Raw genomic sequence first — 24050 nt, forward strand, 5'->3', positions numbered from 1 at the left:
CTTCCTCGTGCGAACAGGTGAGTGACGCACGCAGGGTCTCGGGCATAAGAGGCCGCAGGGTGCTGTAGTTCGGCGCAGTGGACAATTAAGGTGTGCAGCGTGAGAGAAGTGTGGTGGGCTCCTGTGGGCTCCTCCTGTGGGCTCCTCCTGTGGGCTTGGTGGGTTGGGTTTGAGATGCATCGATCGGTTGTGGCGGCAGCGACTCCACCTCGCCAATGCACCTGGAAGCCGCCCGGGCTCAGTGGCCGAGAACAGTGGAACAGTGGAGCGCACCGCCTGTGGCCCTTCCGTTAGCCCCCCGTGGGCCCCCCCGTAGGCCCCGCTGCTCCAGGCCCTGCGCCAGAGGGCCCACGCCTTGCGCAAGAGGGGAACTTTGGAAGCTTGGATGAACAGGTTTCCGCTTTTTCGACGGCGCCCTCCGACGACCGAGAGAGCCGCCGGTTCCAGCCTAGCCTCAGTTAGGACCGAAGCCCGTCACCTTGCGTCGGAGACATCAAACGGTCCTGCGAGCTGCGAGCATCGGTGTGGGAATCTAAGACGATCTAGAAATCCGGCCTTCTGCCTTTTGCTGGGTACACGTTCCGGACTTTACGGACCGCAGCCTAGACCGCCCGCCGAATTTCCCGTCCCCGAATTGGTCCCGTCACCCCAGGGGCCCGGCGACCTGGTTGACTTCGTTTTCTGCTGACCACGCGATATCCAACCCGCCAGAACACCCCAAGCCAGGTCATCCTTACACCGTCCCGTCAGCCGCGTACGCCTGTCACACCTGTCACTTCCCACTGTGACCATGATGCCATCGTACCGGCTCTCGAGCCTCGTCGCTCGCCGCGGGCCTAGCCTCTTCCGCTGCTCGAGCGCCGTCACTCGGACCGCGTCTCCTCAGCGCCGGCTGTTGAGTGCCTCGGCGTCGTCGTCTCTGGCCGGTATCCGGGACCTGCTCAAGGTCTCGGACGAGGTGGCTCACGCCGTCGCTAACAACAAGCCCGTTGTGGCCCTCGAGTCGACCATTTACACTCATGGCGCTCTGGGCAACGACCTGGCACGTGAGCACTCTGATCTGGTCCGGAACCACGGTGGCGTCCCCGCCATCATTGCCATTGTCGATGGCGTGCCCAAGGTTGGCGCGACGACAGAGGAGATTGTTCGTATGATTGAAAGCGGAAATGCTGCCAAAGCATCTAGGAGGGATATCGCGTACCTCGTGGGAATGGTAAGTGAGATTTGTTTCCAGCATGACATGTATGCCTGTTGGAACCGTGAATACAACATGATTGGTTGTTAACTTGATTTGCCTTTGATGGGGATTGGTTAGCTATTTCTATTTTAATCCGTGAAGCTGACTTGCGATATTATTCAGGGTCTGGCTGGACACAAGATGCATGGTGGCACAACCATTTCAGGCACCATGTTGCTGGCAAGACTAGCGGGCATCCGAGTGTTTGGCACCGGTGGCCTCGGTGGTGTTCACCGCGGAGGAGAAGACTCCATGGACGTCTCGGCGGATCTCACTGAGCTGGGACGCACCCGGGTCGCCGTCATCAGTAGTGGATGCAAGGGATTCCTTGATATCCCGCGTACTCTCGAATTCCTTGAGACCCAAGGTTGCCATGTATCGACATTTGCGGATGGAAGGACTGGCAAAGTTGACTTCCCTGCCTTCTGGGCGCGGGATAGTGGCGTCAAGAGCCCTTCCGTTGTCAACACCGAGAAGGAGGCCGCAGCCATCATTCTGGCCCAGGAGAGGCTCGGTATCGAGTCTGGCTTGCTCTTTGCAAACCCAATTCCAGAGGAATTTGGAATTCCTGCCCTCGAGATGCAGGCTGCCATTGAGTTGGCTGTGAACGAGGCCAATGAGAAGGGCTTCACTGGCAGCGCCAACACTCCCTACATCCTGAATCGGCTGAAGCAGATCACGGGAGACAAGGCAGTCGTTGCAAACAAGGCCCTGGTCACGGCAAACATCACCCGGGCCACTAACATCGCTGTCGAGTTGTCGCGATTGCTGTCGTCCGACTCGGAGGAGGTGACGATTTCGTAAGTGCGATGGCGACTGGTCCGGAGGTAAATCTAATTGTAGCTATAGCAATCCATACCCTGTTTTGCCCAATAAGGACGCTTCCAGCCAACCAAAGAAGGCCGATGCTGCCCCCGAGACCCAGAGCAAGGCGGACATTCTTGTTGCCGGATCCGTAGCGATTGACCTGAGCTGTGACTATTCCGCCCCCAAGTCTGGTGAAGTTTCACCTGCGCTCCATACCTCAAACCCGTCGTGCATCAGCCAGTCGATTGGCGGAGTCGGTCACAATGTTGCCCTCGCTGCCCACTTGGTCAGCCAGCAGGCTCGTGTCAGGCTGTGTAGCATGGTCGGTGATGACGTGTAAGTGCCACCAGCCGGACAATGAATGGATGGTCGACCTAACAACGAGTTACAGAGCCGGCTCGACAGTCCTCAACGGACTAAAGGCTGTGGGACTAGACACGACCTACATCCGACAGCTAGGCCACGAATACCACACCGCGAATCGCACCGCTCAATACGTTGCCGTCAATGACGCAAACAAGAACCTTGTCATGGCCATGGCTGACATGGGGATATTCTCCCACCACTCATTCCCAGAGTACTGGAAGTCTGCCGTATCAGGAACCAAGCCCGAGTGGCTTGTCGTGGATGGCAACTGGAGTGAGAGAGATATTCGGGCATGGTTGAAGGCAGGCCAAGATCACGATTGCAAGGTCGCATTCGAGCCCGTATCAACGGCGAAGTCGATGAACCTGTTCTGTCCCCAAAAGGGTCATCCCCGCCTGCGGGTCTTCCCAGAGCCCACCGTTGACATTGCTTCGCCAAACAGCTACGAGCTAGCCGCCATGTACTCTGCAGCGAGCGAAAATGGGTATTTCGAAGACCCGGAGTGGTTCGACGTCATCGATGCCTTCAATATCAGGGCGGGCGCCAGAGACCGCTTCGTCAAGCTCACCTCTGCGGAGCTGACTGATGCCGGTGTGCCTGTGCAGTCCATGCAATTGCTGCCCTACATCCCTACCATTGTCACGAAGCTTGGCTCCCAGGGCGTTCTCCTGACCACTGTCCTCGGCCGTGATGACCCTCGCCTCAAGGATCGAGATGCCGAGGAGTTCATCCTTACGCGATCCCCGAGTGACCACCCAACTGTGGGCGGTGTGTATATGAGGCTCTTCCCCTCCGCAGAGAAGGTCGATAATGTGGTCTCTGTCAATGGAGTTGGCGACACCTTCTTTGGTGTCCTGATTTCGGGTTTAGCGCAAGGCGGCAAGGTAGAGAACTTGATCGATGTGGCGCAGAAGGGTGCCGTGCTCACACTCAAGTCTCATCAGGCTGTAAGCCCTGATTTAAATAGACTTGAGAAGGAATTGGGCGCTGCCGCTGCTTTGTAATGAATTAGTAAAGAGATAGACACCCAATGGCAACCATCTGGTTAGAACATTTCCAGGGTTAGGGTTATCAGCCTTCCCACCAGTACTACCTGTGATTGGCCAGGACCCCACCACCCCACTGATCGCGAGGGCCTATCGCAATCGTTCACCCATGCAAGGCTGCGGTGACCCTCCAAAAAAATTCCCAACGACGTAAATTTCACCCAGAAACTCTTCAGATCTCCGCCCGCAGCGACACGAACAAAAATGGCACCGCCACAGGACGAAGACATGTCCGACCGATCCTCCTCGGAGGCTGAGTCCTCTGATTCCGAGGACTACAATCCCAAGAGCAAGCCGACCATCGCTCTGTACGACAAGGATTCTGACGAGGAAGAACTCGAGCGGCTGGTCCTGGGCAACAAGGCAAGCTTCCGGGCGCAATTGTTCAAGGACGACGGACTCTTCGACAGCAGCCGAGGCCCCGAAGGCACGGAGCTCCAGCTGGCCGAGCAAGACACCGCTGGACTGGAGGATATTGAAGATGCAGACCTCTTCATGTTCGACACCAGCGCCGGTGCTGCTGGTGCCGCTGCCCAGATTGCGAAGACGGCAAAGACGCAGGATGGAGATGCTCCCGCCTGGGAGGACAGCGACGACGACAGGCTGGCAATCTCTCTCGCCGGCGTCACCAGGCTACGAAAACTAAGGATTACCGAGGCGGAGGATCTGGTCAGCGGCACAGAGTACAGCAGGAGACTGCGCAAGCAGTATCTCCAGCTGAACCCCCTACCGACGTGGGCGCGAGATGCAGAGGGTCGCCCAAGCAAGAGGCGGCGACGGTCTTCTGCGGCGTCGGATTCTTCGGACGGCGCTGGCAGCGACTCGGACTCTGACATCTCCGCGCAACCCCTCGAGAAGTTCCTCCGCGATGTCAACCGACTGGCCGGTGCGGGATCGACGACGCAGCGACGACTACGACCCGAGGTCATTGATATCCAGCGAACAAGAGAAATCCCAGACAAGCACAAGGCTCCAGTCACGACCCTGTCCTTCCACCCCGAATACCCCGTCCTCCTCTCCTCGAGCACCGCCTCAATCCTGTACCTCCACCACATCGCGCCGGCCGCGCACCCTACGCCTAATCCCCAGTTGACGTCCGTCCAAGTTAAGCAGGTCGATGTTCGAAGGGCAGAATTCATGTACCCCAAGGGTGACAAGATCTTCTTTGCCGGACGCCGAAAGTACTTCCACCATTGGGATCTCCAGTCAGGAACGGTGCAGAAGACGACGCAGATTCTTGGCCACCGTCTCGAGCACAAGACCATGGAGCGGTTCAAGTTGAGCCCCTGTGGACGATACATGGCCATTGTTGCCTCCACCAAGAAGGGCGGCGGTATCATCAACGTGTTGAACACCAGCTCGATGCAGTGGATTGCGGCCGCAAGACTCTCGAGCCGAAACGGCATCGCGGACTTTGCGTGGTGGAGCACGGGAGATGGAATGACGATCCTGGGCAAGGATGGCCAGGTGGGCGAGTACAGCATGGAGAGCCGCTCGTTTATCGGAGTCTGGCACGACGAGGGCTGCGTCGGTGGCATTGTCCTGGCCCTTGGCGGCCACCAAGGCCCCAGCACTCTGGGCGACGACCGCTGGGTCGCTATCGGCTCCAACAGCGGCATCACCAACATCTACGACCGCAACGAACTCATCGAGCCCAAGAACGACGAATTGGTCATCAAGGAGCGCCCCACGCCAGCGCGTGTGTTTGAGCAGCTCGTCACGCCCATCACGCACATTACCTTCTCACCGGATGGCCAGCTCATGGCCTTCGGCAGCCAGCACAAGAAGGATGCGCTACGACTCGTCCATCTGCCCACATGCACCGTGTACCGCAACTGGCCCACGGAGCAGACGCCGTTGGGCAGGATCTCGGCGGTGGCATTTGGGCGGCAGAGCGATTTGTTGGCGGTGGGCAATGATACAGGCAAGATTCGACTGTGGGAGATTAGGAATTAGGTATTGCAATGAGAACGAGAACGGTTTATGGGCAGCTGCGCGTCTCTGAGTCTCGGCTTCCAAGCACATATTCTTTTTACACGTTGTATCCGCTTCCCCTATTTTCTCTCTTTGATGGTATCTTGAAGCTTGCTGGGCCAATCGCTCTTGGAGAGTTTGGCGCCGTGAAGGACGCCTTGGTCTTGATTTGTTGCTGTTTGGAGTGGGAGTATGGGAACCAAATGATGTTGATTTAGACAATAAAATTGGCTAGAGCAGAAAAATAATTACTATATGAAGAAGTGCAGTGTAAACCCAATTGAAATATGTTTCATGATTACATTTTGCCGGGATAGAGTTCCGGTGTGCCAACCGCAAGCTCTAGCTTCCAAACCCTCGACCTTCAAACTCCCCATCTATCCCCATCTAGTTAATTGCTCTCCAAGTTAGAAGCCTTGCATCCAACATACTCATGGCTGTCGGAATCCGCCTGTCGAGGGGCCTGGAGTTCCTCATATAGTCCACAATTCTAAAAGGTTCCCTCAGACCGAGCGGTCGTTCCAGACCCAATGGCTCCGATACTTCATAGAACTCCCGATTCCCACATCGAAAGCTATTGGCGTCTCCCTCTGTTCTGCGGGGGGGCATTGTACCATACGCTTGTTGAAGGTCTTCGGGGCTAATGAGAACATAGAAAACACGGAGTTGCTGGAATGCAACAGCGACGAGCACTTGAATCGATTTACTCTGTGGCCACGGACCGACCACAGCCCAGTCCCCGATTCTAGGCGACCAGGGTACACCAAGAAAACGAAGATGCAGCTTAGGATGTACATTCAGGATCACGGGAAGTTGTTGTTGGAGTGCAAGACTCCATCCGGGCGTCAGAAGAACAAGATCATGCTTCCCATCTATTTTAAGGGCTGGTAATGTCTTCCCCTTATCGAGGTCGAACGGCTCGGTAATCGTCCACTCTTTTCGCTCCGTCTTGGCTATCGATCGAGAGCGTCGACAGGCACGAAGCAAGGCATCCTCTTGGTTATCCGGGGGTGCCCGGTAATAGTTGACTTTATCTTCGATTGGAGACAAGAGGCGGGGGGGAGTTGTTTGCAGTTCCAGGGTGGCAAAGTGAGCCATTGGCTCGCGCTTGGCGGCCTGGATCCAAATAAGATCTTGGATCTCTTGTGGAAGTAATGGAAAGAGGGAGAATTGACTCGACATGATTGTGAACCGGGTTGTTGGATGAATCGGTCTATGGTAGGATCAGTCTAAGAAAGGATCGGTCTTAGGATGGATTGGTCTTGTTAGGTTGATGGATGATCAGAGTTGTGTGGGGACTGTCAGGGTTTGAAGAGGGGCACGATATTTATGGAAGCGGGGCCTGTTAGTGCCCCAGAATTGCTTGTGTTTGGTGGGCTGAATCGTATAGACCAGGGTTGTCTCGGTCACTTCCAATTCGGATGGCTTCCGTAGCTCAGTTGGTTAGAGCATCGTACTAATACTTCAATTGCCAGTGTTGGTGATGCGAGGGTCGCAGGTTCAAGCCCTGCCGGGAGCAATAGACTCTTGATGCCTTCCGAATTATTTTTTGGACTTTTTGCCTATTTTCTTTTTCTCGAAGCAGTCAACAGGATCCATTATTCACTACATAGATGAGGATGATAAGTGTAATTTGGTTATTTACAACGTCGTATCCTTACAGCGATGTTGGTCGTTGGTTGACCGCCAAGCCCAACCGAGGTCACTAACAAGGTCGTAGGAATACAGGCCTGCTTGAATGAAACCATACCTCTACACAGCCCCTTCCTACCGGCCTTTATCAAGCAGCCATGGAACTCGCCATCGACTCGGCCTCGTTTGTTCACTTCTCCTCCGGTAAACACGCAATACACAGCCAACATGTATGCATTCACGTGGAATACGATCCAGACGGCGCTCAAAACCCCAGTTCACCGGCCATTAGAAGGCGACGGCGACTTTCGGCTCATTCAACTTGTACCTGATGCGGCAAACTCCTCACAGGGTGGTTTTCGTGTCGCACTTCAACACTTTACCCTCAAAGATGCGCCTCCCTTTCATGTACTGTCCTACACCCGAGGTCCCTCGATCAATCGGTGGATTACCGCGGAGTGGGACAGAGTCATTGGCTGCTCGCATTTCAGCGACACAGACGCACCGAGTAATCCGAACGCTCAGTGCAAGCCGAGGGCTTCGAGAAAGCCAGAAGTTCAGAGTGAGCCAGAAGTTCAGAGTAAACTGGACGCTCAGACTAAAACAGATGCTCAAACCCAACCAAACGGATCTTCCGGAGAATCCTGGGCAGGCTCATTGGCAGGCTCATTAGCAAACCGCATCATATCGGCTTTTCCAACTAAAGTCGTGTCAAAGACGGACTTGGTGAGCATCAAGGTGAACGGCGGGCAGCTCAAGGTCCACCAGAGCGTTGTCGACTTTCTCCAGATGGCGTACCAACAGCAAAGGTACCGCCCACGAGACCTGATGCGCATCGACCCAGACAGCAAAGCAGACTCTAAGACGGAAGAAACGTACTTATGGGTTGATTCTATTTGCATCAATCTCGAAAATGCCGAAGAGCGTGACCGTCAGGTGACGCAACTAGGAAGCATCTACAAAACCGGGCTAAAGACAATTGTGTGGCTATCTGGTAACGAACCACCAGAAGGTGTGTCCCGGACTTTGGGAGAGTTCCTCCCAAAGTATTTGGGAGAAAGGGACGAAAAGGTCTTCGCCGCATTTTGGTGCAAGCTATTTGAGGACGATGGTGCAGAAAGCTCTCCGAGGGACGAAATTATACATCGTTGGGCCGAAGAAGAGCTGCTACATTTTTGCACATTTGTTGCGAGACATGAGTTCTTCTACCGTCATGGCTGGATTCAAGAAGTTCTACTCGCCCAGCACGTCGAGTTGGCATGCGGACGACGCTCCTGGGATTGGATGGCTCTGGAACGGTTCATCTTTGCATCTGCCCCGGCGGCGCGCCAGGTGCTCAACTATCACCTCACCAGGTCGACTAAGCTGTGGGTTACATTTCATCGAATGCTAGATGTCGTCGGGGGAATGGAAGCGTACGGGTGGATCCGGAGGTTGTGGGTGAGGGGCTCCGCTGAAGCTCGGCGATGGGAGGTTACAAGGCAGTTTGGCCCCTTGCGGGATAGTCAAGAGGAGATCTACTGCCAGATCGCCTATATCATGCGCATGCTGCGAGGCGCGAAGTTCGACGACAAAGAGGATGCCATTTACGGATGGCAAGCACTTACGAAACTGGCGCTGCCCGAGGGCAAAACATACGGCTCGCCTAGCTACACTCTGTCAACACACAAGGTATACGTCCAATTTACCAGAAGCCTGCTGAAGGGAATGTCCATCTTGGATGTCCTCAATGACGTGGGAGAGACGACTTGGCATGGCGTCTGGGCAGATATACCGTCGTGGGTGCCTGACTACTCTCGGCGGCCTATCGCTGTTCCTTTGTATCGCCGAGTTCGCGACAACAAAAGCGTAGACTTCGATGCAACACTGACTCGGACTCGGGCCGGTAAGGCAAAGAGAGTCGTCGAGTTTGAAGACAACTGTCTCGTGTTGTCTGGTATCCGACTTGATGTCATCCAGGAACGGGGCCCGGACTTCCCAAATCACATTCAGATATCTGGTGAGACAGAGATTGAGTGGTTCCTACAGAAAATCTTGGAATTGGGAGAGACATATGGACCCACGGGCCAGCCGACACAGGAGGCACTCTGCTTCACCATGGTGGCGGATTCATTCGTGCCGGATGGCCCACTGACATACGCAGAAGCATTCCGCGGGATGTGGGGACACTTGACCCTTCTAAGGATGCATAAATTGACCGAAGCAGGCCGCTTGGATCTGGCACAGTTGAAACTTAAATTATTTAAGTCCACAACGGGAGAGAGCTGGCTGTATCTGACGAAGGAGGATATGGCCCGGTCGAGAGTCGAGGGGCCAGGGCTAAGCGCGAGGAGGAGGTCGACGGCAGACATGGTTTATAGACTGTCTAAGACGCTGCCAGGCCGGGCACCGTATGTCACCCGAAAAGGGTATATGGGCCTGGGTCACCGGGACCTCAAAGCCGGGGAGGAAATCTGGCTTCTCGAGGGCGGCCGGACGCCGTTTATTCTGTGGCCGGGCCCGACGGGATACCGGCTGGTTGGCGAGACGTATGTGCACGGGTTCATGAGGGGCGAAGGATGGACGCCGGAGCAACGGGACCTGGAACAGGTGAGAATTGTGTGAGAACATGGACGGGGGGAAACTGCCGGTGGCATGGGGGATCATGAGACGTAGGACGTGGGATGGCATGGAGGGTCGGTATAAGTGGATTGGTGTAGGGTAGGGATTCCTCAAGTTGGTAGGCGATGGCCTACGGGGACGGACTTGAGGATGCGTTGCCGGAGAGAATCGGGTTGCGGATGAATGAGGTATGAGAGATATGTGAGGCATGATGGGACGGAATCACCAGGTAAGGACAGGGTAAGGATGGACTCGGAATATGTATGCAAGTCATTTAGCTGAGTCGATAGGACTGAGTCGGATTAGCCCTGCACACCCCAGTCGTTTGATCCACATGGACACGGAGTGCATCGTGCAGCGTGGGAGAGTAGAGGAACGGAAGAAAAAGAAAACTACGCGGCACATGTGAAATTATGATCCGACTTTTGTTGTTGTGTGAGCAACCGACAGAACACCGAGCGAGGGGCGAGTGAGGGTGAGATGGCCGCGATGGCCAGATGGTGACGTAAGGTTCGGGATCCCATTGCCAGCAACGCGCCAGACGAGAGTAAACGGACGAGAGTAAACGGGTTGGTTACCGGTGCGGCGGACAGACAGGCAAGCAGGCAGCAAAACTTCCCATGTGAAATTGCACCCGAGACCTCATCAGGCCAGTTGCGAGAAGTGTCCAACACGGGAGCATGGGAACATGGGAACATGCGACGAAACGATGGGCAGGAGATTGCGCAGCCGAGTCAATGGAGGCACGGCGAGGCGGGACGAGGCCAAAGAATGCGGCTTGCAGTTTGGTGCTGAGTTGGCTCTGTACGTGGCGCTCAATGGCAGGAAAGGACGATTGATTACGGATTCCATTGGGTTGTTGATATTGACGCCTTGTTGACTCTGGTGTGGTGTCTAACTGGGCAATGTCGTGTGAGCAGCTGGACACCTCTGTCCGGGCTGGAGGGTTGGTTACGGGGGGTGTTACGGGGGTTAACTTCCATACGGGGGGGTCAACTTACGGGGGGTGTTCCGGGGACCCTTGCTGGGTGGCCGGGTGTGGTGGCCGGTGGCCTCGGGGGGCGAGATCTTGGGTCTGCGGCCACCTCCAATCGAGGACGGGCCATTGCCGAGACCAGGCCTGCGGGGGGGACACCACCACGAGTCGAGGAGGAGCGCGTGAGAAACGCCCAGCGAACGGGAAAAAGGTAAAAGAAGGCGAGCCGACCAATTGGTTTACCCCGAGATATCCCAGATATCCCGCACTAGAGGAAACGGGTAAGACCAAATGCAAGAGGCTGGCTGGGTCCTCTGGAAGTAGAAGGCTGGGCGCTGATGGCTTGCGTAGGTAGTGGGATTGCGGGTTGCAGAAATGTGACTGATGACAAGACTTGGAAGCGTGGAAGAGGAGTGGAATAGTGGGAATGGTGGGATAGTGGAATAGGCTCCAGCAGTGGAGGTCCAGTGGAGGTCCAGTGGAGGCCACCATGCGGCGATCGTCCGTCCCAGTCTTGATCCAGCCAGGCTACTGTACAGCTACGGAGCAGCTGTAGGCCACTGGAACCTCCGACTGGAGCTGCCGGTCATTGCTGGAGGCTGGAGGCTCAGGCTATAGCAGGGGGTCCATCAGGCCCTAATCCCCTCTTAAACAGCACCACGTCTTTGAGGTGCCGAGCCCGTGCCGCGGCGGGAGAGGGGGCCTCAGTTTGTTAGCAGATAAGGGAAAAAGAAAGGATCAAGAAAATTTGCTCAGCGTTCCTCAGCGGGCGGGGGGCAAAAGACGAGAGACAGGGCGGGATGTTTGTTTCCAGAGTGATTTGCCCTTCAGCTGAAAGAATATGGAGGAAACCCCCCAAAAATGATGCGATGAAAAAAAAAAGGACCCCGGAGTTGAGAAGGGTCTCTCTCATCTCACCCGGGCGCCAGGGCTAGAGAGGGAGCTCGAGCCGGAGCCTGAGCTTATGCCCTGGGAAAAAGCCTGAAAAAAAGCCTGCCCGGACGTAAATCGGACCACGACGGAAATGGGGAGACGCCAGTTAGCGGGCGAGAGCGCTGAAAGTCTGAACGGTGCCGGGAACCCCACTGCGTTTTCCTGCACTTCACTCCGTTAGGTACACCGGCCGCTGGCGGGAAAACCTAACCTAACCTCCACACCCGTCCCGTAAAGCTGCATGAGTCCTGACTGCGACGGTACGACCCAATCCAGGCGGATTACCAACCCTTTTCTCCTGACGGCGGGTGTTGCGCTGGCCGGGCCGCTGGATTGGGCTTCTGGGATGACGTGCGTTGGAACCTTGCTGGAACCCGAAAAAAGGATCCATGGAAGTCGATGTCCAGCAGCGGCGTCCTGTATGGCTGTCGTGCAGTTGGTTGCGCACTCGGGTGGGCTACGAAGCTACTGCTCCGTACTTGTGGTACCTCTTTACGGGTCTCTGGTAATAGCCGCTGAGGGCCAAGCGCCTGGCTTGTGCACCCGACGACAGAAAAGGCTCCATCAGCCCACGCAACTCGACGCCTCCATAGCCACATACCTCGAGCAAACCCAATCCCGCCGTCATCTTTCATCTGGACCGGCCGTTACTGGGCTGCTGCTGCGCCGCCGGGAGACAATGAGGCGGAGGGGTGTGCGAGGGATAGCCCAGTGATTGGGTTGGCAGCATCGAGCATTGCAGCATCGAGCATCGTGACTCTGGACGTTCGAAACGAATTCGCTGTCCAGCATGGGCCCGGCCGCGTCGTGGCATGATGGCCAAGGGCAGCCCCGCCGGCGCGTCCCGGCGCGCATGATGACAGTCCACTTTGCGCCGCCTTCTGGGAAGCCCTTGGCTGGGCTGGGGCGGCGGGCTGGGGGTGACCTGAGAGAATCGGGACCCGGTACGAAGTCGAGAGGGACGACGACGAATTGGGAAACCCATGGCTTGGGACTTGGGGGACTTGGGACTTGGGAGCCTTGCCCTGGACGTCAACCAGGGGACAAACTACAGTACACCGGGGAACCCGCCCTTGGAGGGTTGGAGGTTGGAGGTTGGAGAGAGGATGATGGATTGGGCCACTGCATTTGGATTGCATATAGCTTTTTAAAGACCCGCCTCGCTCATGCGCCCGACCCTCTCCCACGTTCTCTCTCAACTTCCCGACTCTCGCAGTCGATCCCTTCTTACTTCCCATTCACCACTTACCGTTCACCCTTTCCCCATTACTCACCGAGGACCACTCTGTGCCTCTCTCTCTCTCTCTGCCCCCCTCTCCCCCCCCGCTCCAGACGATTGCATCAAGTGGTTCGCCTCATTGACCTGACTTATCGGAGACTACTGTGCGTGTACAGCAGTAGCTTGTAGCTTTGCAGCCGTAGCCGCAGAAAGTCACAGAGTTAGCAGCCGACGCCAACGCATCCAAGCAAGGACGCAAGCTGTCGTGCAAAGGCAACAAAGAGACCAAGAAAAAAAGTCACCCTACGACTCACAGGGAAAAGACGCACGAGATCGTCTCCATCGGCATTGGAACCTACGCGATTTTTCACCGACCGACCGCATTACTGAGACTCCGCTCTCCCGCCTCCCGCCGCCCGCGTTTTGCAATCGCCCGCTCCTCGTCCCCCGCCTCCGCCTAGACCATTCCGCCAGGTTCCTCCTGCTCCAAACCCTTGCTTGCTTTTCCCGTTCAATTTTTCCCTCCCTTTTCTTGTTTCTCGCAAACTCTTCGCTGGAACGCGAACCAGGCGAATCTCAAAAGGAAAAAAAAAAAAAAAAGAAGAAAACTCATCATCGGCCGGCTGGACGTGTCTGCGTACGACCGTCAGTCCTCACCCTCCCGCGCCAATTCGTCCCCAGGCCCTGTCCTCGATGGACCCGGCGTGTCGTTGAGGACTGGATCTTCGCTCTTTTCTCACTCCCCACCTCCCAATTGCCTTGGATATCCATTATCCATCACCCGGAATAACCCCCTCCCTCGCAAAGGAACAAAAACACCATTTACTGGTAAGAATTACTCAATATGCCGCTTCGACGGCCTAGCACCGCAGATGGCCAGTCGGCCTTATCATCGTCGCCTTCGTCGTCGCTCGGCACTAAGCGCCGCTTCCCGCTGCTCGGCCGCAAAAAGAACCGGAATTCGGAGCTGATCCGGCCCTCGACCGGCCTGTCGCTCTCGCTCTCGTCGTTCTCGTCGTCGTCCCCCAAGGTCAAGAAGCCCGGCCTGCGCGTCCACATCCAGGTCAAGTTCGAAGGACCTCACCCCTCCGACCACGTCCGTGACTACGAGGCTTCCTCGCAGCTTGTTGCCTCGGACCGCCTTTGCCAGGCGTTGCTTTCTCGCCTGCAGCACTGCTGTGCCGAGCTTATCACCCGCCACGATTGCTCCGCTCTGGACCCGCTGCGCAAGCCCCATCGCGATGTCAAGCCGTTGCGCTATCGTATCACGTACCGCGTCGAGCGAGAGGGCCTGACCCTGGTCGAAAAGTCTCTGCGCTCCTTCCAGGAGTATGCCCCGACCGCCGACGACGCCCGTGAGGTCGTATCCGCTACTGACCGCATTGTCGGCCTCTTCCTGGTCCGCCACGACCCGGGCTTCCGATGGCCTGAGTCGCCTGAGACGGAGCCCGTCAACCTCGAGTCCGAGACGGTCCGGCCCTCCACCGGCCGGCCCCAAGCAATTAGCTGCATTCCGCGATCCCGCTTCATCTACAACACCCAGGCTTTCGAGCTGGTTCCCGGTTATACCATTGAGCTGTTCCTCCGCAGCCGCTGTGCCATTCGCTACCCCGAGAACCGCAATGCCTCCATCAAGATAGACAGTCGCCAGCCCACTCCCCTGACCCTCCTGCTTGGCGAGGAGCTCACGACCCGCGTCTCCAACCTCATCATCGACCCCGTTGATTCGTACAAGCGTAAGTTTGACAAGCGTCACCGCTCGTGCAATGGCCTCGAGGGTAGCGGTGGCTGCCAGCATGTTGAAGATGGCGCCGTTGATGTCATGGTCAAGGTAAGAAACAACCTTGGACCTGACTACAACTACTTTTCCCACCGCATTCAGACCAGCAAGGTCCTCTTCAACGATCCCAATGGCCGCGACTTTGACGAGTTCGCCAACTCTGTGAAGGCCAAGCTTGAAAAAGCCCGTGACATGTCTGACAAGTCGGTCCGCTCCATGGATGACCTCACACTCCGCATTCGCGAGCTGCGCGGCAAGAACTGGTCTGTCCATGAGCCATTGACCGTCCGCCTTGACTCCTCCGTCACCTACTGTCGCCAAACCGTAGAGGCCATCATGGAGCGCCTCCAAGCCGGCATCAGCAACGTTCTTGAGGGCCATGAAGATGCCCTAGCCATCATGACCGCTCACAAGCGTGGCCATCTCATCTACGACGGCTTCCTTGACGGAGCCGGCGGCGACGACCACACCCCCCTTGAGAAGTACTCATCCCGCGACCTGGAGAGGAAAGCCCTCGAGGCGAAGCTCAAGGAGCGTATCCGTGCCGACATTACAATGCTGTGCAAGGATACTTGCGCCCTCGACTGCTCCGACTTCTTGCCCAACCTGAAGCTGCGCGCCAGTGGTGCGTCAGCCGGCCCGAAAGCCAACAGCACGCCAGTAGACAACAACGCCCTGAAGAACACCGCCCGACCCTCCTCTGAACTGTCTCTCGCCCGATCCGTTGGTAGCGGGCGATCTGACCACACTCTTTCCAAGAAGCATGCTAAGGAGAACCTGAGGGAGCCATCCTTAAGGGAGCCGTCTCTGGCCCCTTCATCCCTGGCCCCTTCGACCCCCGTCAGCACTGCCCCGGCTGATCTGCAACGCGTTCCATCTGGCGTTGAAATGGCAAAGAAGTACGGCTACATGGCTGACTTCATCGCCGATGACGAAAATCTGTCCGAGCCCCCGTCTACTCCAAGCCTGGTGGATACTGATAGCATCAGCCCTCGTGACAGCATCATTGTTACCCCCCAGTCCGCCCGGGCCATGCCCCACGACCAGTCCAACGAGGGCCTCCGCATCATCGACGATGGTAGGAGAATCATCTACGAGGAACAGTCCGACGCTGATGCCATCGCTCGCGGCGTGACGGAATTCCATCGGTACCCAGAAGATGAGCCGATCCAGCTCATCAAGGATCGACTCCCGGAGACTCCCGAGAGGAAGGCGACGCGACGATCCCTGGATACTCGCATGCCTGATCTGTCTGGAAACATGGATTCGGTCATCCACCAGGCGGTCATTTCAACCCCTGTTTCAGCACCAAAGACAGAAGAGAAGCTCAAGGAGCCCGCGGTGATTGAAGCTGCCAAGGCCCCCAAGGCCGCTGAGCAGCCTGTTACCCTGGTTTCTACCGAGGAGACCACGCCTCAAGAACCAACAGTAGAGAAGGTCGCTATTCCCGTCGAGGTGACTGAACCTGTTAAGACCGAAACTACTCTTGAGAAGTCCAAACCCGAAGAGGTTGTCTCCAAGGAGGTTGTCTCTAAGGAGACAGCCGTTCCTAGTATTGCTGAGAAGAGCGAGATCTCCCATGATGAGCCGTGGGAGATGGTCGACGCCAATGATGCGCCTCAACCCCAGTCAGCTTCCGCTGGTTTGGTGCCAGAGGCAGTCGAGGCCAGCTCCAAGTCTGAGACGAGCGTCGGGACTAGCACTGCTCCCCCCAGCATTCGGGAGGAGATTGAATCCACGGAGAAGCCAACTCCTGCCGTCGAAGAGGTACCCAACGCGTCCGGAGAAAAGACTCTGGAGCCTGCCACAACCGAACTGGCATCTCCCAAGGAGATAGTTGAGCAACCTAAGGAGATTCCAGCTGAGGTTCAGGTTGAGCCCACCGTCGAGGCTGAGAAGCAGGTCTCGGAAGCCGCGAGGGCGACTTCCGAGGTCGTACCTGTTGTCAGTGTTGAGCGTGAGGTTTCTCCCGAGTCGGACGCAGTTGAGGAACCCAAGGAAAACATCGCCCTGGATGATTTCCCTGAGCCTCCTCACGAGCACAGCTCCCACACTGAGTCAAAGGCTGAGGAGGTCACCACCGAAGTTGAAAAGCCCAAGGAGGAGCAGACCCTCGTCCAAGAGCTTGCAGTCTCCGAGGAACACCAGGAACAGTCTGAGACGACTCTCCTCCAGGTTGCAGAAGCCCTCCAGCCCGAGAATGTTCGCAGTTCCAGTGACTCTGGCATCTCCATGGAGGATCAGCCTAGGGATGAACAACCCAAGAATGAAGTCCTCAAGGAGGAAGAATCCAAGGATGATGGGTCCAAGGATGTAATCCTCGAGGCAGAAGTGCCCGAGGAGAAGAAGTCCGAGACAGTTGAGTCTCCGCCTTCTACACCAAAGAAACCCCTCCTTTCTGCAGAGGAGAACGGTAAATCTGTGATGCCTGATGAGATGGAGTACGAGTCTTCGCCTACTCTCAGCAGGCACTCGTCTCCTATGGATTCTCCCATGCTTTCTCCCATGCTTGCGCCAGTTCCCGAAGAGGATATTTCTGATGATGAAGCCGTTAGCGGCAGCTATTTTCCCCTGACAAGAGGAACTCCCGCCCTTCCACCTGCACACTCTGCCCCGGTGGAGAGGCTCCTCACCCCTGAAGATCGAACTCGCATCATCTCGGCGTTCGACGAGCTCCCCGAGCCCCCTCGCTTCGAGCGCGCCAACCTGCCACCCGTTCTCATACGCCCTCGCACCAACACCCTCCCAGAGCGTCGTTATTCGACAGCCTTGACACTGGACAAAGGGCCCTTTCACAGCGGCGATGCTTCTCCCATCGACGCACCACCCAAGAGCGCCATCTTCCCGCGCCAGGTCTCCGCCAGTCACCGCCGCCAACCCTCCGCCGGGTGGATCGGTCTTCGCGAGCAGCGCATGCATGAGGTTGGCCTCCGCAACGCCCTCATGCCCTACCGCTTGCGCGCAATGCGTGGTGATCAGGATAGCTGGAGCCGTCCTGCCACCTCGTACAGCGAGCAGTGAGCACGGGAACCCTTTTCACCGCAACAACATTGTTTTGATACATGAGAGCTTGAATGGAGGGATGGGAGGGGAGTTGCTTTTTAAAGGGATACAGGAAACGGAAGGAGGAATTGACGGGAGCACTATATGGAATAGGTAGCTGCGCTGGCAATGGCGTTTGGGGTTTTTGTTGTGACAGCCGATGCGTTTGCATTTCTGGCGAGCATTTAGCATTAGCGGATTGCTCACAGCGAGATGATTATATAGCTACATAGCTGCGATCGTTTATACATACAAAGTATGCTTTATCATATATCTATTCTTTTTTATCCCGTGACTACCTAGAACACTAGTGTAATTAATACCCATTAGAATAAGATGGCGAGGTTGACATTCGCCAACGTGTCTGTCTCACTGTTCTCGACGATGGTAGACAGCCGACACGCGCTGATGGCCCCTAGCCCGGGAGCCGCCGTCTCCTGGAAGCCATTCAGTTTGGTGCCGCAGTAGTATCCCGGATCAGCATTGTTGATCCTCCAGCGGGTATTCTTCTCGTGCTCGGTGGCGTAGTACAGCACGGCCTGGATGTGCGTGTAGACGCCAAAGCCGTTACCCCTGGCGAAGAACCAGAGGCTGGCGTAGGACTTGAGGGTCAGGCTACCGAGGGTGGAGGAGATGAAGACAACACGGCGAGAATAGGGTTTTCTTTTTGCGAGGATGAAGGTATCGGTCGAGGGCGGTGCCGATGATATTTGTGTTGTAATGGTCTGCTTGCGTTCGCGTAGTGATTCAACTCCGAAGCTTCAGAGGGTGTTGTTGTTGACGAGAACATCTCAGGGGCCAAACTCAGCACCAAGGGTCCTGGTAGTGGCCTGGATGCTCTCATCGGATGTAATATTTAGGACTGGAGGTAGGACAGGCAGTCCATTCGCCTGGAAAGGGGCGACGGCCTCCTTGTCAGCGTCGGGTGACGATTGAGAGGATGATGTAGTGTGGCTGCTCAGCGGTGAACTCCTTGACAATCTCCAGGCCAATACCCTGGTTGGCGCCAGTGACGAGAACAACGGTGTCCGAACTCTGTGGTCGATATGGTTGACCCCTAAGTTCTAGGGTTTGTGGTCTTGGTGCGCCGCGTCATGGCGACAGAGCCTCCAGAAGCCAAAGAGAATAGGTATTTCAGGGGGTTGACACCTCTTTCTACAAATACCCGAAGGCTTGCATCGCTTTAGGCAGTATGGATTTCCCACATGAGGTGCAGTATGCACACAGACGGACGCTCGGATAGGGGGCTTGGATGCCATTTCTTGGGCGAGACGTGACGCGCTCACACGAGCTCAGCGTCTCCTTCATCCACATAGGGCTTAGCACTGGACCACCGGAGAATGACAATATCGCCGTTCTGTGACGGCAACGTGATGTCGTTGTCAGTACCCATACCATGGACGTCGAGGTCGCGCAACAAGCGGATAAAAACGGTGGTGTCTGGGTCAGGGGAGTCGATCATACTGGCGTTGCCACCGGTATCATTGAGGTTCTGCAGATCATCTGGGAAGGATGAGAGGAAGGAAGACAGGTAATGGTTATGCAGGAGAGCCTGATGTCTCGTGGCATAGGCCACTTCCGTGGGAGAGAGCCGGCGCCTGAGTTCTTGGCTGGAAAGATAGTGAAGCGCGTGCTTGTCGACCTATGCATGTTAGTGAGAAGGTGCCGCGGCGCTTGAGAGACGAATTGGTAGTTTACCTTGGCAATCCGGGCTCTGAGATAACTCCTGACAAGGAACTTGTACCGCTCCAGCTCGGTCTGGATGACGATGAGGGCAAAGTTGGTCTTGGGATCCATGTCGCCAGTCATCTCCTCAACCTTCTCAATCTGGGTCTTGATCCGCGTGTTAACGCGATCGATTAGCCCGTCCTGAGGCCACCTGAATTAAAAAAAATTAGCCCCAACGCTGGGCGTCGTACCGAGACGGTGCATGCGACTTACTCTAAGAGCTCAGGCGCCGAGCGTTCGGCCACCCAGAGACGCGTCAAGGCCTGCAGGTCACGCGTCTCGGGGGGCACGGAGTGGGAGACCGGGTCGACCTGGCGGAGGATGTCGTCGATGTCCATGGCTTTGGCGGGTTTCAGGGGCGTCTTGGTGGTGCAGGGAGCTGGCCTTGAGAGGGTGCGACGCGGTGATGAGTTGGCGGTGGTGGGGTTGAGATGTTGAAGGCCATGATTTCTCCCACCACCAAAGCGGGGCTCCAAATTCCCCGCCAATGCTTCAACCTTGATTCTTACAACTACGGCCAGATGGATTCTGCTTACCTGCCTTCGCATTGACAGTGAAGCCACGATACCGCTATGCAGTTCTAATTTGAACGACAAGGCACTCGGCCAATTATCCTCCACACTAAGCCCAACACGCGGCGACCTGGGTGGCGGCCTGCACAGCGAGGACTGGATGGACGCGTCCAGTCGGAGGCCTCGGCCATAAGAATTAAGAAACACGAACAAACCGCTAGCAAATGCTGCATCGGAGACTAAGAGGAGGGCCGAGACCTGGGTCTTAGGGATAAACACCAACAAACTGGGTAGCAAGTGCTACATCGGAGACGAAGGAGCGCCGACCACCTTGACCTCAGGGATCAGCAAACACCAACAAACTAGTGCTACCGGAGACTAACGAAAGCGCCGGGACCTCGTGTTCTAGTCGGTAGTTACCAAGCCCATGAGTTGCATTGAGCAAGTGCTCTCCTAGAGAATGGAACAGACGGTCCGGTGGATTGTCATGGCGTGTTCGTGCTTCCGCAGGTGGGCTACGGCTAGGTGGGCTACGCCTGCTCTAGTTCCAATATTGGCTGGGTTTTAAGATGAGATGACTGAACGGTCGGCCTACGGAGGATCTGATAACAAGCTCGCAGGGGATGGGCGAAACATTGACGGCCAAAGCAAGCTCTCTCCCTTGCGTACCTGAAATCTCCGCGCGGGGGTCTCACGCGAATGACCCAAGAGTCCGGATCATGTGGAAATCATCCCGTCCCTAGTGCCATCGAAAGGAGGGATGAGCACGGAAGCCACCGTCTCCGAGACAGCTCCGCCCTTCCTACTGACTTTAACCATCTCGTGTTGGGCAAACGTGCTAGGCCGGGATAGGCTGTTGTGATCTCGATCGAAAGGATTCGTGCCTCGACCCAGAACGACGCAGAACTCTGGGAGATTGCTTCTCGCCATAGCTCGAGAAATGGGGGGCCCAGTAGCAATTGGGATGAGATGATGCAGATTGTCTAGATGTCAACGTCAGACATTGCTTCCATGGATCTTTCCGCCGTGTACAACATCGACTGTCTTTGAGGCACCAGAAAGTCATAAATGAAGCATGCATGCAAGCGGTACGGCTAATATTGCATCAGAGGGCTTTGAAGGGGTCGTGGGGGATGTCGACAAGGCAAGTAGCAAATGAATGGCAAGACCGAAACCGACTTCGCCAAGGGTTTCCCTCGACCTTCCTGCCTGGATCTTAGAACAATCTTGGTGGATCAGAACTTGGTATTTGGAATCACGGAAGGGGGAATGCCGGAGCTGTGCCCGCTGGCTGTGTGCATTCTACGTCAACTTGGAGCGCAAATTGGAGGCGTCAAGGCGTCAAGGCCGTCCTGCAGCTTGCAGTGAAGAAGAACTCAGCTTCGAGAGGTCTATGATCCTGATGAGGAGCAAAGATTGGTCAAAGCTCCAGTCCGCAGCTCGGCTACATTGAGATCCTCACTCACTGGGCGATGATAATAGCTTCTTTCGGCACTTGGCGGGACTACCTCACGGGCGGTTGAGATCCCGAAGACTGTAGTCAGCAGCCTGAATAGGCTTCGTTGGCGTTGATCCCCCGCATCAAAGTTAGTGTCTCGGAACGCCTCAAGCCGAGTGCTCTAGATCTGCCTTATTGGGCGCGGCAAAGGGGCGGGTGGTTGAGGCTAACGCAGGCTAAGCTGAACGCCCTGGATATACCTCAAGCTAATCAGACATGCTGGCTTCCACCCAAAGCAACCAGAGCACGACTCTGGTGGAATGCCAACTACCCGCGCCATGGACGTCACGACGTCATCACATCTCGGCCGTGGTATTGAGCACAGCCTGGTGATAAACAAGTGCATCCCATGTCGGAGGACCAGGGCGACTTGGAATTACCTCCGGAAGCCCACGGATGTGCTGGTCTTACCAAGCTGATCCAAACTAATAACGGGGTCCTAAAAATGGGGTTAGGATGGTCACAGCGACTTCAGTTGAGGACTGATGGGAGCTGTGGTGTAAATGATGGATCCCAGTTTGGTATATAAGAAGACGCCTTTTGTCACTGAGTTAAGTGTCAATCCATCAAGCAACTGGCATCTTCTTAAGAGTCGACACTGCACAACAAACATCTTCATCTCTTCCAAACCACACAACCGACACGATGCTTCGCTCACTTTGCCTCATGGCCGGCCTGGCCGCAACCGCCTTTGGTGCTCCCTTGGAAAAGAGAGCCGTCGCCGCTCCCCCTGGCGGCGATGTCGCCATTCTCAACTACGCCCTTACTCTGGAGTTTCTCGAGCGCAAGTTCTACATGGAGGGTGTCAAGAACTTCACCGAGTCCGACTTCTGCAATGCCGGCTTCGACAAGGAGTTCTACCCCAACTTGATGAGGATCTACGAGGATGAGAAGGTGAGAGGACCTGATTGACAAGTAACTCCTATCTTCTCTTATACTGACCTTTGTGAATAGACTCACGTCGAGTTCCTCTCCACTGCTCTCGCTGACAAGGCCATCGGGGAGCCCACCTTTGCCTTCCCCGTGACTGATGTCCACTCCTTCGTTGGTCTCGCCGGTGTCCTCGAGGGCGTTGGTGTTTCCGCCTACCTCGGCGCCGCTGCCGCCATCGCCAACAAGGACTACCTGACTGCTGCCGGCTCCATCTTGACCGTCGAGGCCCGCCACGCCTCGTACATCCGCGCCGCCCTCGGCCAGAAGCCCTTCCCTGCCTCCTTCGATACCCCTCAGGACTTCAACCAGGTCTTCTCCCTGGCTGCTCAGTTCATCACTGGCCTTGCTCCCAACACCAAGCTCCCCTTCAAGGCCTTCCCTGCCCTGACTGTTGGTGACCCCACCCACACCGGCTACAAGGTTGGCGGCAAGGTCGTCTTCAAGGGTGCCTACAAGGCTGCTAAGGCCGCTGGCAAGACCGACAAGAAGATCGTGGCTGTGTTCTACTCCGGTCTCCAGACCTACTATGTCCCTGTCACCATCGGCAAGAACAAGATCGACGTAAGTGACACCAAAAACATTATTCATAGGATTCTCTCTAACCGCATTGTAGTACGTCGCCACTATCCCTGGCGCCAACTACGCCATGGACGGCCAGCCTGCCCCCGCCGGTCAGGTCTATGTCACCCTGAGCACTGCCGATGGCAAGAAGGTTATGGCTGGTGATGAGAACACCGTTGCTGGTGTCGGTATCCTCGAGGTTGTGTGTTAAAAAGTCTGGACCCAATATGTCTGGGACGTCCTTTTTTGTACATAGTCAAGCCATATATAACGATGGCAAATAGTGGCCATCTAGGTGCCGTAATAATGCTGAAGAGTCGCTTATTCTATCTTCTTGAGGGGCTTGTGCGCCTCCTTCTTTGCCTTGTCGTAGCCATTGACTTGTGCATAAACCCATTTGAGCCCGGCGGACGAGACAGTCACCAAGGCGGCGGAGAAAGTGAACAAAGCAACGCGCTGGACCGTAGAAAGCAACTCAAAGAGGGGGTAAGGGTACCTTTGCGTGTTAGTAAAACCTTGACATGGAGAATTGGTGGGCTCGACTCACCATCCGTTGTGACTGAAGCAAAGCTCAACCCAATACCAATACGCAAAGGCTAACACAGTGCTGAGGGTCATTATACCGTATGCAGAGATTGTCCATGGAGGGCTGAAAAGGATGAGGTCAAGCGTCAAGAAGACGGCTGGCGCAAGATGGAATCCCACATCAGGGAGAAGATCCAAGCGGAAGTCATCTGGTATGAGCAATGAGGTGTCGATAAACCTGATTCCCCAGTACAGGATTGAGATGACGACCTCCAGGGGCGTGGCAAGAACGGCGACGGCATTCTTGGCCTGGAATAGGACAGGAATCGAGGTCAGGTCAGCCAAGATGCCGAAGGCGAATGCTACTAGAGACGAAGTGAGGCCAATAATTGTGAGGAACTGGAAGTGCCAGCCGTAGGCCTTGGCGAAGGGAGTGTCCCATGTGGTCAGGAAGTGGAAGTTGTAGCTGAAGGATGCGACGCCCAGGACATGGAGAATCAACGAGAGCGATCGAGACGGTGACGTCAGTCGCTGCCGAGGGTGAGAGGCCATCTTTGCAAGCAGCGTAGATTGACAATTACTGGCGATGATGAATTGAGGTTGTTGAAGAAGGCTCCGATTACGAAGTACGAAATCACAAAGACTGACAGCGGGGCCAGGCCACTCTCCGGAGGGTTTCT

The 24050-nt window shown here is 55.9% G+C and overlaps 9 protein-coding genes and 1 non-coding gene across 10 annotated transcripts; 7 read left to right on the forward strand and 3 right to left on the reverse strand.

The window, feature by feature from the left end:
• Positions 1–215: 215 nt before the first annotated feature.
• Positions 216–5412, forward strand: BGZ61DRAFT_488703 (Indigoidine synthase A like protein-domain-containing protein; the record flags this gene model as incomplete). Its single annotated transcript, XM_046250133.1, has 6 exons — positions 216–289; positions 901–1213; positions 1361–2037; positions 2087–2380; positions 2436–3357; positions 3622–5412. The coding sequence occupies 6 exons, from the start codon at positions 216–218 to the stop codon at positions 5410–5412; spliced, it is 4071 nt and encodes a 1356-aa protein (XP_046112064.1).
• A 306-nt stretch (positions 5413–5718) lies between these two features.
• BGZ61DRAFT_12350 (uncharacterized protein) lies at positions 5719–6710 on the reverse strand. Its single transcript, XM_046237056.1, has one exon. It carries the CDS (start codon positions 6610–6612, stop codon positions 5818–5820), a length of 795 nt encoding a protein of 264 aa, XP_046112065.1. The 5' UTR covers positions 6613–6710; the 3' UTR covers positions 5719–5817.
• Positions 6711–6854: 144 nt separating this feature from the next.
• On the forward strand, positions 6855–6949 carry BGZ61DRAFT_t7. Its single transcript has one exon. It is a non-coding gene; the product is annotated as a tRNA-Ile (tRNA).
• A 329-nt stretch (positions 6950–7278) lies between these two features.
• Positions 7279–8031, forward strand: BGZ61DRAFT_438003 (uncharacterized protein). The gene has a single exon (XM_046244191.1). It carries the CDS (start codon positions 7394–7396, stop codon positions 7733–7735), a length of 342 nt encoding a protein of 113 aa, XP_046112066.1. The 5' UTR covers positions 7279–7393; the 3' UTR covers positions 7736–8031.
• Positions 8014–10059, forward strand: BGZ61DRAFT_438004 (uncharacterized protein). The gene has a single exon (XM_046244192.1). It carries the CDS (start codon positions 8347–8349, stop codon positions 9664–9666), a length of 1320 nt encoding a protein of 439 aa, XP_046112067.1. The 5' UTR covers positions 8014–8346; the 3' UTR covers positions 9667–10059.
• Positions 10060–12219: 2160 nt separating this feature from the next.
• Positions 12220–13308, forward strand: BGZ61DRAFT_543417 (uncharacterized protein). The gene has a single exon (XM_046255246.1). It carries the CDS (start codon positions 12363–12365, stop codon positions 12978–12980), a length of 618 nt encoding a protein of 205 aa, XP_046112068.1. The 5' UTR covers positions 12220–12362; the 3' UTR covers positions 12981–13308.
• Positions 13309–13369: 61 nt separating this feature from the next.
• Positions 13370–17868, forward strand: BGZ61DRAFT_438008 (uncharacterized protein). The gene is made up of 2 exons (XM_046244193.1): positions 13370–15512; positions 15561–17868. The coding sequence occupies exons 1-2, from the start codon at positions 13636–13638 to the stop codon at positions 17590–17592; spliced, it is 3909 nt and encodes a 1302-aa protein (XP_046112069.1). The 5' UTR covers positions 13370–13635; the 3' UTR covers positions 17593–17868.
• Positions 17869–18722: 854 nt separating this feature from the next.
• On the reverse strand, positions 18723–19784 carry BGZ61DRAFT_12398 (uncharacterized protein). Its single transcript, XM_046237060.1, has 3 exons — positions 19555–19784; positions 19312–19492; positions 18723–19255 (listed from the first exon to the last, which is right to left on the reverse strand). Exons 1-3 carry the CDS (start codon positions 19677–19679, stop codon positions 18896–18898), a joined length of 666 nt encoding a protein of 221 aa, XP_046112070.1. The 5' UTR covers positions 19680–19784; the 3' UTR covers positions 18723–18895.
• A 2212-nt stretch (positions 19785–21996) lies between these two features.
• On the forward strand, positions 21997–23056 carry BGZ61DRAFT_470745 (ferritin-like domain-containing protein; the record flags this gene model as incomplete). Its single annotated transcript, XM_046248121.1, has 3 exons — positions 21997–22245; positions 22306–22845; positions 22898–23056. 3 exons carry the CDS (start codon positions 21997–21999, stop codon positions 23054–23056), a joined length of 948 nt encoding a protein of 315 aa, XP_046112071.1.
• A 110-nt stretch (positions 23057–23166) lies between these two features.
• BGZ61DRAFT_525437 (FAR-17a/AIG1-like protein) lies at positions 23167–23922 on the reverse strand (the record flags this gene model as incomplete). Its single annotated transcript, XM_046252760.1, has 2 exons — positions 23167–23341; positions 23393–23922. 2 exons carry the CDS (start codon positions 23920–23922, stop codon positions 23167–23169), a joined length of 705 nt encoding a protein of 234 aa, XP_046112072.1.
• Positions 23923–24050: the final 128 nt, after the last annotated feature.

This window comes from Ilyonectria robusta (assembly GCF_021365365.1).
Source record: "Ilyonectria robusta strain PMI_751 chromosome Unknown BGZ61scaffold_1, whole genome shotgun sequence".
NCBI lineage: Eukaryota > Fungi > Ascomycota > Sordariomycetes > Hypocreales > Nectriaceae > Ilyonectria > Ilyonectria robusta.